We start from the raw sequence: 15,012 nt of genomic DNA, 5'->3' as shown, positions 1-15,012 counted from the left end.
GTGTTCATTGGAAGGACTGATGCTAAAGCTGAAACTCCAATACTTTGGCCACCTCATGCGACGAGTTGACTCAATGGAATAGACTCTGATGCTGGGAGGGATTGGGGGTGGGAGGAGACGGGGACGACAGAGAATATCGATGGCTGGATGGCATCACCGACTCTATGGACATAAGTTTGAATGAACTCCGGGAGTTGGTGATGGACAGGAAGGCCTGGTGTGCTGTGATTCATGGTGTCGCAAAGAGTTGGACACGACTGAGCGACTGAACTGAACTGACTGAAGTCATCCACCTCTTAATGAGGTCACCAAAGAAATTAAGAAGATGCCATGATGGAAAGTATCACCTAACACTACTAATGCTCCTTTGCAGAAATGATTCCTCTCTGTTGGAATCTCTAATCTCTCCCTCACCACCTTCTTTCAGTACTCAAAACACCACATAAATTTTTATAATTGAAGCAGTCAAATGATCTCAGCAAATATATTGAAATTTCTCTCCTGTTTATATATTATGACTTAGTCTGTATAGTCTCTGTTGCCTATAACAAAAACCCCAAATGTATTCATCAATGGAAAAAAAGTAAAAAATGCTATATTATCCATACTAAGAAAAGAACAGCCAAGCATATTTCAATTTAGAAAGAACTTTTTTAAGTGTCTATTTTTGGCAGCATATTCATTTTTCAAATCACATTTTTCATGTAAGTCAGTATTCTTAAGTATACACGAGCTGTAAAGGAAGAGCATGAGTGAATACAAAACACAAAAGGAAGATAAGCTAAAACACTGACCATTCATGACATCACAGCAACTCACACTAAGCAAATAATGCCTACCCCTGGTCTATCCACTTTTCATTGCCAATTAAATCCTAAATAGTTCAAAACAAACTAAAACAAACAAACAAAAAAACAGTACTTAATTACCACTATTTGAAACTCTGAAGATAAAGGGCATAATTAATTAACTCAATGGCTTAAAACAGTATTTAAGAAGGAATCATGGATTCATTTGAAAATCAAATGAAAGATGCAATAATCAAGGTTACACACAATCTGGTTGAGGAGTGAAATGGGATCATGATCCACAAAAATTCACCTCAGAAGAATTAAAATTAAAAATTAATCTAAGAACGACTCAGAAAGTTTCAAAGAAATACAGTTATAGGCAAACAATATATTCTATGGCTAAGCATCAAGGCTTGAAGCAAGAAAACAAAGTCTGTTCTACTGTACTGTTTTCACAATCTATATGAAGTCCCTATTGGCCTTACCATATTGTCCCAAATTTTTCCAGGGCCTCCACAAGGTCTGCTTCCACCACAGATTCACAGAGTCCTCGAACATGGACAACAGGTGAAACAGAAACTTTATGATGACTTCCACCTGCCTCCTAGCAAGATAAAATAATTTCTAGTTAAAAGTCTAAATTGCATCTTTTAGTAAATCCAACTCTGCATTAAAAAGCAAACAAATAAAAATCCCAAATCAAACTGCAATCACAAAAAACGAACACAAGTCCCAATTAATATAAGGGTATACACTCTATTTTTCCTGCAATATAGATTAATATCATCTTTTGACCTTGTTTAACTGATTATCTAGTTCCACCATAACTTGAAGTTACTCAGTACACTTGACAAATTTATACAAGGTACCATCTTTGCTGAAGTACCAGTATGGATGTGAGAACTGGACCATAAAGAAGGCTGAGCGCCCAGGAACTGATGCTTTTGAACTGTAGTGTTGGAGCAGACTCTTGAGAGTTCCCTGGACTGCAAGGAGATCAAACCAGTCAATCCTAAAGGAAATCGACCCTGAATATTCATTGGAAGGACTGATACAGAAGTTGAAGCTTCAATACTTTGGCTACCTGATGCGAAGAGCCTACACATAACAAAAGACCCTGATGCTGGGAAAGACTGAAGGCAGGAGAAGGAGAGGACAGAGGATGAGACGGTTGGATGGCATCACCGACTCAATGGACATGAGTTTGAGCAAGCTCCGGAAGATGGTAAAGGACAGGGAAGCCTGGTGGGCTGCAGTCCATGCGGTCGCAAAGAGTAGGATACGACTCATTAACTGAACGACAACAACAACCATCTCCTGCTGAACAAGGAGTACTCAAAAATACAAGCCTTGTAAATTCCCTATTGATCCAGTAGTTAGAACTGGGTGCTTTCACTGCCAGGGCCTGGTCAGGGAATTAAGATCCCACAAGCTGCACAGGCACAGCCAAAAACAAACAAAAAACACAAGCTTTCCTGGGCTTCTGTGAAATACTGTGTATCTTTGAGTATGCCCAGCAAGAAGCTTTAAAATATATAGTCTTATTATTTTAAAAGGGACCATGTAGGAGAATTAGCTTGAAAATGAAAATACCCCTTATTTACTTATTGAAGTTCCAGTAAGTCAAAGATTTATATATACAACTAGCCACTGGGCACCACTCTTCTATCACTTCAGAAATGACCTCCATAGAAACCTAAGTGTCCATCAACAGATGAATGGATAAAGAAGATGTGACGTGTGTGTATATATATATATATACATACAATAGAATATTATTCAGCCATAAAAATGAAATTTGGGGTCTTCTCTGCCAATCCAGTGGTTAAGACTCAGTGATTCCACTGCAAGGGCGCAGGTTGGATCCGTGGTCAGGGAACTAAGATTCCACATGCCCCAAGTCTCAGCAAAAAAAAAAAAATCTTGCTATTTGAGACAACATGAATGGAGCTCAAGAGTATTACGTGGAATTTAAAAAACAATACGAACCTACAAGCAAAACAAAACAAAAACAGACTCACAGTTACAGAGAACAAATGGATGTTGGGAGGGGAGGAGTGTGAAACAGGTGAAGGGGATTAAAAGGTACAAACCTCCAGGTATAAAATAAATAAGCCATGGGATATAATATACAGCATAAAAAATATGGCCAGTAATATTATAATAAATTTGTAAGGGACTGATGGTTACTAGATTTATTATGGTGATCATTTCACAATGTATGCAAAGTCAATTCACTATGCAGTAAACCTGAAGCCAACATATTATACATAAACTATATTCTAATTGAAAAGTTTTTAAAATGAAAGGAATGAAACCCATGTACAATTCATATATATAACCAAAAAATCTATTAAAGGAAAAGGTTTTTCTCCTACAAACGGCAAGAAAGGTTTCTCCTTCTAATCTAAAAGAGCACGTTTTACCATTAAAACTTAAGAATCATTTTAAGAAAATTAAATCCCTTTATTCATGGGGTCGCAAAGAGTCGGACACGACTGAGCAACTGAACCGAACTGAACTGATGCCTATTTTTAAAGACCACCAACTTTGCTTTATTATAAAGGCTGTTAGAAAATACTGTAACAGTCTAGTGCCCAGCTAATTAAAAATGTCAGAATCTAAAGATCTAATTTAAGTATCTAAGTAATCATGAGATTACTCTGACACTCTTGTCAAAATTGAGTACTTTGAAAATATTAATTCAGTCCTTGGAATTTCATTTGAATTGCTTATGCTGAGTCTTTTCTAAGGTAAAACAGATATTCATCACGTGCCACTAAGTCTGAAATGAATCAATTTAATTGCACCCTATGTATGCCAACATTCTATTAGCAGTCTAAACAAATGAGACTGTCTCGGTGAAACTCAACAACCAAATGAACATTATCATCATTAAGCTCTTAAATACTACTGGATGACAATAATTCAGGAAGGAAGCTCTAAATAATACCTAAAAATCTAATTTAAAGACAACACAAAATATAAATAACAAGTTTTACTCTAAAAATAATTAGACAACAATAAACTACAAGAAATAAGATAGCTATCTCCTTTGATCCTTAGAAATGAGCTGGCAAAGGTGAAAGTGTAAAATAAAACTCTACTGGTCTGGGCTCTTCAAAAAGTATCAAAAATTAGTGGAAGGAAGACTTCAGATTGAAGAGTAAAGACAGACAACCAAATGCAATATGTGAGGTTTCATTTTATAATAGATAAAAACTGCTATAAAAGTCATCTTAGAAAAAATAAATAAAAGTCATCTTAAGGAAAACTGGAGAAACTGAATTATAGACAGGATATTAAATAATGGAAGTACTGATTGTCTGAAAAGTAGAAGCGGAAGTTGCTCAGTCGTGTCCGACTCTCTGACCCCATGGACTATACAGCCCATGGAATTCTCCAGGCCGGAATACTGGAGTGGGTAGCCTTTCCCTTCTCCACGGGATCATCCCAACCCAGGGATCAAACCCAGGTCTCCTGCATTGCAGGAGGATTCTTTACCAGCTGAGCCACAAAGGAAGCCCAAGAATACTGGAGTTGGTAGCCTATCCCTTCTCCAGAGGATCTTCCCAACCCAGGAATCAAACAGGGGTCTCCTGCATTGCAGAAGGATTCTTGACCAACCAAGCTATCCGGGAAGCCACTGATTGTCTAAGGTACCATTATGATGGTAATGACTATATGAAAAGCATATCCTTATTCTTAGGAAAGCTGTGGTATTTAAGGATGAACTATCATAAAATTCTCCAAGCTAGGCTTGAGCAATACATGAACCGTGAACTTCAGATGTTCAAGCTGGTTTTAGAAAAGGCAGAGGAACCAGAGATCAAACTGCCAACATACGCTGGATCATGGAAAGCTCAAGAGAGTTCCAGAAAAACATCTATTTCTGCTTCATTGACTATGCCAAAGCCTTTGACTGTGTGGATCACAGTAAACTGTGGAACATTCTGAAAGAGATGGGAATAGCAGACCACCTGACCTGCCTCTTGAGAAACCTGTATGCAGGTCAGGAAGCAACAGTTAGAACTGGACATGGAACAACAGACTGGTTCCAAATAGGAAAAGGAGTACATCAAGGCTGTATATTGTCACCCTGCTTATTTAACTTATATGCAGGGTACATCATGAGAAATGCTGGGCTGGATGAAGCACAAGCTGGAATCAAGACTGCCGTGAGAAATACCAATAACCTCAGGTATGCAGATGACACCACCCTTATGGCAGAAAGTGAAGAACTAAAGAGCCTCTTGATGAAAGTGAAAGAGGAGAGTGAAAAAGTTGGCTTAAAGCTCAACATTCAGAAAACAAAGATCATGGCATCTGTTCCCATCACTTCATGGGAAATAGATGGGGAAACAGTGGCAGACTTTATTTTTGGGGGCTCCAAAATCACTGCAGATGGTGACTGCAGCAATAAAATTAAAAGACGCTTACTCCTTGGAAGCAAAGTTATGACCAACCTAGACAGCATATTGAAAAGCAGAGACATTACTTTTTTTTTAAATTTCTTGGATGTTTTCTTTTTTTTTTTTGTCAACAAGGTCCGTTGAGTCAAGGCTATGGTTTTTCCAGTGGTCACGTATGGATGTGAGAGTTGGACTGTGAAGAAAGCTGAGCACAGAAGAACTGATGCTTTTGAACTGTGGTGTTGGAGAAGACTCTTGAGAGTCCCTTGGACTGCAAGCTGATCTAACCAGTCCATCCTAAAGGATATCAGTCCTGGGTGTTCATTGGAAGGACTGATGTTGAAGCTGAAACTCCAATACTTTGGCCACCTGATGAGAAGAGTTGACTCACTGGAAAAGACCCTGATGCTGGGAAAGACTGAGGGCAGGAGGAGAAGGGGACAACAGAGGATAAGATGGTTGGATGGCATCACCAACTCAATGGACACAGGTTTGGGGGGACTTTGGGAGTTGGTGATGGACAGGGAGGCCTGGTGTGCTGCGGTTCACAGGGTTGCAGAGTCGGACACGACTGAGCGACTGAACTGAACTGATCATGATATCTGCAATTTACTTTCAAATAGTATAGGGGAAAAAAGTATGTATATAGAGAGAGAATCCCAACGGGTAAAATGTTAAAAACTGCTAAATCTAGAAGAAGGACATATGTAATTAAACATTTTGCACTTTTTTAAAAGTTGGGAAATTCTTGTATTCCCAGGTGGCTCAGTGGTAAAGAATTCACCTGCTATTGCAGGAGACATGGGTTCGATCCCTGGGTGGAAAAGATTCCCTGGACAAAGAAATGGCAGCCCATTCCAATATTATTGCCTAGGAAATCCCACGGACAGAGGAGCCTGCTAGGCTCCAGTCCAAGGGGTTACAAAAGAGTCGGACATGACTGAGTGACTGAACATTTAAAACCTACAAAAAAGTATGAAGAACAATATAAAAAATGTTCATTAACTCAACACCTACTTTAATAACACTACCAAATTAGTTGAACACATCTCTTCTTCCTACCTCCCTTCCCAACACAGATAACGAGTATCTGGAAAATAAACTCATAAAAAGTGAGTATTTTTCAAACTGGTCTTCTTACAAAGAAATGGACTATAGGACCACTTTTTAAATCTCTCAGAAGATTTGATTTTATTATTATACACTTATATTTCCTAAGTGAAACATATCAAAATTTAAGTCATTCTTTAAATTATGAAAGATGTTAAAAGCAATCAATATGGTATTTAGAGGCAGATATGATAATTATACCTGAGATATCTGACCTCAAGGCTGAGAACATATCCCATAACCCCTATATATGTCCCTTATTCCCACTCAATGACTCTACCTTTCATGAGTTTACCTACCTTGACATTTCTCTAAATTAGTACCCTTTTCTTGAACTTAAAAGTTTCTTATCCTTTCTGTAGTTTATTTAAAAAAGAAAGAAAGAAAAAATAAAACTGATGTATTAAAAATATCTTTTCAAACTATATTTTCACTATACTCCTCATCTCCCCCCCAAATACTAACATTTTTCTTAAATCAACACTTTATACTATATACTGGTGGTAAATCTGAAATCACCTTCAGACCTTCTTTTGCTACCCTAAAAATACTTCCTTTAAGCATCATACTATGCATCTGAATCTTAAATTGGTGAATAAGTCAGTACTGTTTACCCCATCCACATATTAATACTTTGACTATGTCTTCTAAAGCTTAAAGAGTTTCTCATATAGAAGCTCATTCTGTCCACTTCAAATGTTTAGTTATCTAGGCTCTCTCCTGGTCTATTTATATCTACTATTTATCAGACTAGAAACAATATTCTAAATAAGAACCCAGCAAATGGAGGCATGCCTTCAATTTACATGTGCTTGTTTTCTTTTTTAATCACTGAATCCCTTCTTTAGGTAAACTGTGTGAATATCGAGGCATTTTTTGGTCCTCACAGCAAGCTACAGACCAGTTACAAACACCCAGCCCCTCTTTAAAGGCTACCTCAAAGACAAACTCCAATAATATCAACCTTGAGTGCTAATTTTGACTATTGCTGATTGAAAACCAGAGAAGGGAAGCTCTGTAGAGTACAAATGATGCTTCCACAATGCCAGAAATGAGAAGGGTCCACTAACATTTCTCGATACAGTGAAACTGTAAACTCATAAAGGCAATGCACAATGTCTTCAGGCTTTTTTCGCTTTCCCAACATTTCCATGCATAACACATGTGCAACACCAAACAACATTCTCTGTCCTCCTAAATAGGATTAAAAATGAACCTCAAATTGAGTAATTCATCCTCCAAAACCAAATATGCACAGAACCACTGCAAGTGATGATTATAAGCCTCTCCTTAAACACCCTCAATGACAGGGAAAAACCTTGTGAGACTATTACATTTTTAGAAAGTTCTTCATAATATGCATCTAAATCTGTCTCCCTGTAACTTCCTATACAAAATGGCCTGTGAAGTCAGACCAGTGTTTGAATCTTTGGACATTTATAGGCTTTGTGATCTTACACTACTTACTTAACCCTTCTGAACCTCAGTTTCACTTGTAAAAAAATAAGAAAACAAAACCCTCATCACTTAAAATTACAACAAATAAAAAGGACAAGTACAAAATGTTGAGCATGGTGCCAGATGTAGTTATTGAACAAAAGCTCAATAAATATTAATCACTGCCACCCCCATCCTTATCTTCATTTCCCTCTTTTACATAATCTTTCTATTTGTAATGATTTCTGAAATCACACTGAAGTTTACCTTTCAGGCTAAATATTCTCCAGATTCTTGTCATTCCTCTTATGATTATGATCTTGAGTATATTCTCTATTCTGGTAATTGTTTTCTGGATACATTAGAATTTATTAAAGCATTACCAAGAAATGAGTACAGATTTCTAGATATTTAAGATTATTCCCCCCTTTTACTCCGGATACTTCACATAGGTGAAGGACCAACCAGTTTCAAGGGACAGATGCAAGTATTTTCTTTTAACTTATGTTATGCTTAGAGTTAACTAGTACATGGTCTTCAAGTCAAACAATCACATCACTTGGTCTTTTCTTTCCTTACAATAGAGCAGATTTCCCAAATACAGGAAGTCCTTTAATTTTCCAATTCAAAGTTTTAAGGTACATTTGATCATATAACAAAGATTAAAAATGAAGAGTCATATAATTCAAATAACTTTAAAAAAATAATCTATCTTTTTGCTCATGTGGTAGAAATCCTATGGTTTTGTCTACCCAAAACCCTCTCCTCCTCCTTTTGGTTAAACACAAAAACAAGCAAACAAAAACACCTCAGTCCCACATTATTCCACTGGTATTCTCACTCACACAGTCATAACTTCCCAACTTCAGAAGTAGTCCAGTGACTCGTTAGGAGTAGGGAAATATTTAAAAAATGGTTTATCAGAGGGGATGGTTACAGACATTGAGGGACAGCCTGTGTTCTCTTTATTTGCTAGCGAAAACAATGTAGGCCTAACTTTATCATTACATAGAGGATACAGGGGCTTCCCTGGTGGCTCAGAGGGTAAAGCATCTGCCCGCAATGCAGCAGACCTGGGTTTGATTCCCGGTTCGGGAAGATCCCCTAGAGAAGGAAATGGCAACCGACTCCAGTACTCTTGCCTGGAAAATGCCATGGACGGAGGAGTCTGGTAGGCTACAGTCTATGGAATCGCAGAGTCACAGAGCTGAAACATGGAAAGAGACAGAATCTAGTCCCTATGACTTCATCTAAACCCCTAGATCACGAAATGTCTAAAACTAGTGCCATAACTTGGCATTCAGTTATATGGACCAATAAACTCCCTATACCTGCCCCCTTTATATTTAAGCTCACCTGAGTTGGTGCTATGTCTCCAACTGCAAGCTTTGAAAGCTGTATTCAATTTCACAGAGGGAAAATAAAGTGCTAAATGATGTAGAATCACACATTTTTAAATATGGAATTTTTTAAACTATCATATCCCCATCACCAAGAACAGCACCTAGCACATGATAGGGCTCAAGTATTATTTTTGTAATGAGCTGAGAGATCACAGTGATCATCTAATCCAACCATCTCATGTGATAGGTAGCAAGTTGAGTTCCAAAGAGAATAAGTCACAAAGCATGCTGGCAGCGGAGCCAAGACACCTGCTTTGGTTGGGCTTACAACTCTCTTAATAACACTTTTCACTTTTATGTACTAACATGAAAAAACAGTCACTTGTTAAAACCAAAAGGCAGTAAAACCTACTAATTTTTTTGGAGTGGGGGGCTCTGCTGCCTGACACACGGGATTTTAGTTCCCTGACCAAGGACTGAACCCCAGCTCCTTGCAGTGGAAGCACAAGCCACTGGACCGCCAGGGAAGTCCCAGAACCTACTACTTTTCATTTACTTCCCAAAACTAAACCTAAAATTCTCACTCTACTGCAGTGGCTTAGTTAAATAAAACACAGGACATCACTGTTACAGAAGCCTCAAGGCTCTGGCACTTACCTCTGAGGTACACATCCTTGAACTGTTTTATTCTCCAGAGTATAATTACTATGCTCACTGCCACAGTCTAAACTCTTCCTGTGGGAGCTAACGAAGTGACTTCACCCCATCTCCCATTCTATATTCATCCCAGTAAGCCATCACAGTAGTCCTATCATCACTGTAATTCAGATATTAAAGGTTAATAGTGTGTCTTAAATTCAAATGAGATTCACTATGTAAGGCAGACAGAATATTCTGTTTGGAAATCCTGGATCCTTATTTTTATCTTGGCATTTTGCCATCTTACAGGTCTATTTATTAAAAGTCGAGAAACTTTAACTTTCACCTCATCATCAATCACTTTAACAATTTTTGATTTGTCTTTTTCATCACTAGCAGAATAAATGAAAAACTTAAGTCTCTTAAAGTGAATTAGTACTCCATAAATTTTTATTGATATCAATCTTTATAAAAGCAGAATTTTTTCTAAGTAACCTCCCAATTCAATTCTTCAATTGGTTTTGCCAAGTGAAGAGCTAACATTCTGAAATCAAGCTGCTTTCTGAAAAGTTTTTTGGGGGGCTCCAAAATCACTAGAGATGGTGACTGCAGCCATGAAATTAATTCTTCTTGGAAGGAAAGTTATGACCAACCTAGACAGCATATTAAAAAGCAGAGACATTACTTTGCCAACAAAGGTCTGTCTAGTCAAAGCTATGGTTTTTCCAGTAGTCATGCATGGATGTGAGAGTTGGACTATAAAGAAAGCAGAGCGCCAAAGAACTGATGCTTTTGAACTGTGGTGTTGGAGAAGACTCTTGAGAGTCCCTTGGACTGCAAGGAGATCCAACCAGTCCACCCTAAAGGAAATCAATCCTGAATATTCATTGGAAGGACTGATGATGAAGCTGAAACTCCAATACTTTGGCCACATGATGTGAAGAACTGATTCATTTGAAAAGACTCTGATGCTGGGAAAGACTGAGGGTGGGAAGAAAAGGGGACGACAGAGGATGAGATGGTTGGATGGTATTACCAGCTCAATGGACATGAGCTTGGGTAAACTCTGGGAGTTGGTGATGGACAGGGAGGTCTGGCATGCTGCAGTTCATGGGGTCGCAAAGAGTCGGACACGACTGAGCAATTGAACTGAACTGAAGCAGATAAAGATATTTACTATTAATATGATCTTGAAGGTCATACCTGCTAAATTTAAGAACACAACTTACTCCACAAGAATAAAGTAATTGTATAATACATAGCATGAACCTCCATAAGCTTTATGTAAAATGTAGCCCAAAGAATGCAAAACACTCTGGGAGCTTTCGTTCTTCAAAGCACCAAAAGAGACAAATTTGAAGAGCATCTTAATTTCTCATATCCAAACTACAAACTTATTTCTCTTTACACCTTAAAAACAGCATTTACAATGACTAATTCATCTTTAAATCAGGAGCATTTGTATAAACTTTTTCTTAAATACATCCTCTTTAAACCGAGTTACTATTAAAGAATCAAGAAAACCCATGAAAAGCCAAACAATGTAAATCTCTAAAGTCTTACTGCACACTTTTACAATCTTCCAGCTAGTGTTGAAAAGGTTTCCCATCATTGTCCCTAATCTGCATTTACCTAAACAGTTTGATCACGAAGTCTTCTGGGGCTAGGCTGAGGTGGAGTCAAACCCTTCTCAGTTAGATGAATTATCATACTTCTGAGTGATGATGCACTAGACAATAAATTGCTATTCAGGGCATTCCTGTCCTGGTAAAATTTTATTATGTACAGGTTTTCACAGCCGCAAGGATTTCAAAATAGTATCCAAAATTACATGAAGAGAAATATTTAAAAACAGGAAAAATAACCCTTTATTAGATTCAACAGTTCAATATTGGCTCTACTATTAAATAAAAGTAATTCACGCTCTCCTAAGAAAAAAAAAAGCAGTTAAAATTTGAATTTATAACTCAATCTACATACATTAGTTCCTATCTGGGTAATTTAAAAGCTGCATTAGATCAACCACTGAATTACAACTTCAGGTATAGAAGTTCAACTTTCACATTTTACAAAGAGAACTCAGAATAGTAGTTAACTGACTTTACCAAGGTCACACATTGTATACTAAGATTTCTGACTCCCCAAGCCCTGCCCAGAGCTACCACTACTAAATACAATTCACTTGAATGTATCATTATACATTATTTTCTTCCCAACATCTAAAATTAAGCTTAGTATTTTATCTGTTTTAAAACCAATTTTTTGTAGACTGTTTAAAGTATCTTTCCAAGACACTCAATGGGAGACATTTCACGCTGCCACACAAAAACTCAACCAAGACTCTTGGCAAAAGAAATACGCTGATTCAATGTATCTAAATATCAGTTATAATATTCCAACATTCCTGTTTTCAGTTTCCACGATGGAGCTGATTCTCAACTGAAACTTCCTAAGAAGAAATGCACTTCTTTTATTCATACTTCCAAGTTACACTTTGAATATTCCAAATAGCTAGGTACAGAAGTCGACAGCAGTATCTAGCCATAAGAAAACGATTTAGAGGAAGAAAAAGTTCCTTTTTTAAATGTCTTGCAACATTATCCTCTTTGTAAACTCTAAATTCTACTGACCAGAATTTTTTACGTTAAAATGCAAACAAGAGCTGAAAGATTTCTGACTTCTAATTTGCCTCTTATAAAAGGTGAAAAACATTTTAATCTGATATTAGAACATATGTGCACAATTTCGAAATTTTCAGGTATAGTTTTTTTTTTAATCAGAATGTGTTACATGTTTAAAGAACACCTAAGTCATAAAGACAGCTCAAGTGCACCAAAAATGGCAAAAAGCTTTTGCTTTGCTTCGCGTCCTTAGTTTCCATTCAACTGAAGTTGAGTTACCACTTGCTCCGGATAAAACGAATTTTCACATTCCTTCTGCCTCTACCTAAGCTTTTTGATGCGAAAAACAAGAATCTCGGAACGTGTGTTTGATGCAGTTCTGAGTTCAGTATGGAACAAATTGGGAACAAACTGCTCAGGAAAAACTGAGATTTAAGATTCCTTTTACTTTTAAGTAGCGGTATGCGAACACCTGCCAACACATTTTATTTTTAATTGAAGAGCCGAAAACTGTACTGAGCAATAACCATGAAACTGGGGAGCAAAGCATGCGCGCCAGGCCTAGCAAGAATAAAAAAATTTCAATTAAACCTTGAGAGGAACTGGGTTGTGAGCCCCACAGCGTAATCTATCACTGAGCCCAGGCTCTCCTCAGCACCTAGGCGTAGAGATCCCTGGGCGGAACCGACGCCACCATCCTGCGATCTAGACCAGCGCGCGGATGCTGCAGGCTGGGGGCTAGGGGCTGAAGGGTACCGGTGGTCCGACGCACGTCAACCGCCTGAGGAGTTAAACTAACAAAGGGCTAATCGCGCACCAGAGCCCCCCGGAGCGGAAGCAACGCCTCGCGCCGCCCCCCGCTCGCGACCCTCCCTAAGTTCAGGGCCGGCAGTGGACTCGCAGCGGGGCCTGCGGCCAGGCCGGGGCCGGACTCGCGTGCGGGATGCTGGAAACAGGTAGGACGAAGAATAAAAAGCCCGAAAGAGAAGAGTCGGCGCTTCCCGACCTGGTCAGCGCCACAAAAAGGGAAAAGGAGGAGGGCGAGAGGCCCCGAGGCCGAGTCCCAGCCGCGGAGCCCTGCTTCCCAGGGAGCCGCCAGACTCAGCTGACGGGGCGCCACGCTTTGTTACCGGCTGTGAGAAGCTCCGGCCGCCGCCGCCATCGCCCCCGCCCCGGGGCGTCGCTTCCCGGCGGTTCTCGCCTTCCTCGGCCGAGTAATCGATCTCCCCCTCCTCGGTCTTGAGGCGCTTGGCCTGGCTCTCGTAATCCCGGTCCTCCTCGTACGTCTCCCTGGGGGAGGATGAGGAGGAGGACATGGCGGCGGCCAAGGGACCAGGCGGCAGGCCGGTGGGGGTGGCGGCGGGCTGCGGGCCTCGGACGCCGCCGGCCAGTCCCCGTCACCGGCAGCGCCTCTCCAGCAAAGATCTGCGCGGACAAGTCGTCCGCGAGCGCCCCGCGCCCGGGAGCCGGGTGGCTGCGGAGGGCTGGCGGGATCAGGAGGCGCCCCGGGAAGAGGCTTCGGAGCAGCCGCTCCCCTTTATCACGGGGCCGACATCCAGCCTCTCCCTCCTCCTGCGTCTCCGCTCCCAGCCCGGAGGAGCGAATCTAAGGATGGGACGCGACCGTGGCTTCCGGTCTTCCCTCCTCCCCTAATCCGCTCCTCGCAGCCCAGGCCGAGCCTCCGCCCCCGCCTTCAAGGCAGCCGCCCGGGATCGAATCCAGCCGCAGCCCGCGGGAAGCGCCCCCCTCCCCAGTCCGGGCCTCGCTCCCTATTGGCAGAGGGAAAAGTCGACCAGGCTTCCAATTGGCTATAAGGACTGTTCGTCAAAAGCTGCCCACGGACCGGCCTCGTCCCCCTCCCCCTCCCAGCCCTTCTGAACTTGCGGCTGGCCTGCAAGTCCTGACCGCGTAACGCCCGTCGCGCGCTGCGCGGGAACCGTTGCTACTCCGCGGCCGTTAGCGCTGTTGCGCCAACCCTAGGGGAGGCGCGGAGTGAACCTCAGCGGACGAGGAGGCGTGCTGTGGGGCCAGAGCTGCGGGTGTTAACCACCCTCCCGCTAATTTAAATGCTTTTATTACTTCTCTTCAAGAGAAAATTCCTGCCGATGCACCTCACACAGCCCTGAAACTACAGGGGGTGAAGAGAGAAAAGAGCTTAGAATCGTGAAAGTAGCCTTCTCCCCCTGTTATGTTCAAATCTGATACAAGTGGGTGGACTCTCTCCCCTCCGCTAAGCAGATATTCCAGAACAGTCAACACTTCCTGAGGTGCAAGTCTGAGGAAGACGCTCCACTAGGGGGACTGTCCGTTTGATCAGTTAGCACTCCTGGGTCTTCTAGACCCTTCTTTCCTGAAGATACTGAGGACTTATTTCAAACTTCCATATAAAGTTTCATCCCAATCCTTTCCTTTCTGGGCGATCTATTTGTTTCATATTTCACATGATCATTTATTCTTTTTGGAAGATAAGAAAGCATATCGAAAGTGTCTGCCTTTTGGACCACACAGAGCTCATTTCCTTTGTGGAAACCTGAGGCCCCCGCAAGCTTCTTCTCTTGTACTGGGGCCCTTTATACCTTTTATATCTACCTATTAGGATGTTCTGTTTTAAGGCCGAGAAGCGCTTGGAGACAGGAACTGGGCTCTTTTCATCTTTGCA

At 40.7% G+C, this 15,012-nt stretch overlaps 1 protein-coding gene and 1 pseudogene across 4 annotated transcripts in view; one reads left to right on the top strand and one right to left on the bottom strand.

Annotated features, from left to right (window-relative positions):
- The window catches only part of HNRNPLL (heterogeneous nuclear ribonucleoprotein L like), a 39,758-nt gene extending 25,660 nt beyond the window's left edge, over positions 1–14,098 (bottom strand). The window contains exons 1-2 of one of the 4 annotated variants that reach the window (XM_088841532.1): positions 13,484–14,098; positions 1,277–1,395 (exon numbers count right to left, since the gene is read on the bottom strand). In XM_088841532.1, coding sequence (XP_088697658.1) covers positions 1,277–1,395; positions 13,484–13,669 — 305 coding nt within the window. In that variant the 5' untranslated portion in view covers positions 13,670–14,098. The remainder of the gene's footprint in view (positions 1–1,276; positions 1,396–13,483) is intronic. The other 3 variants (XM_055399481.2, XM_055399480.2, XM_088841531.1) reach the window with 3 other exon arrangements.
- On the top strand, positions 13,673–14,762 carry LOC148776228 (uncharacterized; annotated as a pseudogene).
- Positions 14,763–15,012: the final 250 nt, after the last annotated feature.

Source organism: Moschus berezovskii, chromosome 11 (assembly GCF_049115385.1).
Source record: "Moschus berezovskii isolate FMDL1 chromosome 11, NW_MosBer_1.0, whole genome shotgun sequence".
Lineage (NCBI taxonomy): Eukaryota > Metazoa > Chordata > Mammalia > Artiodactyla > Moschidae > Moschus > Moschus berezovskii.
This window is presented reverse-complemented; position numbering and strand designations above follow the sequence as displayed.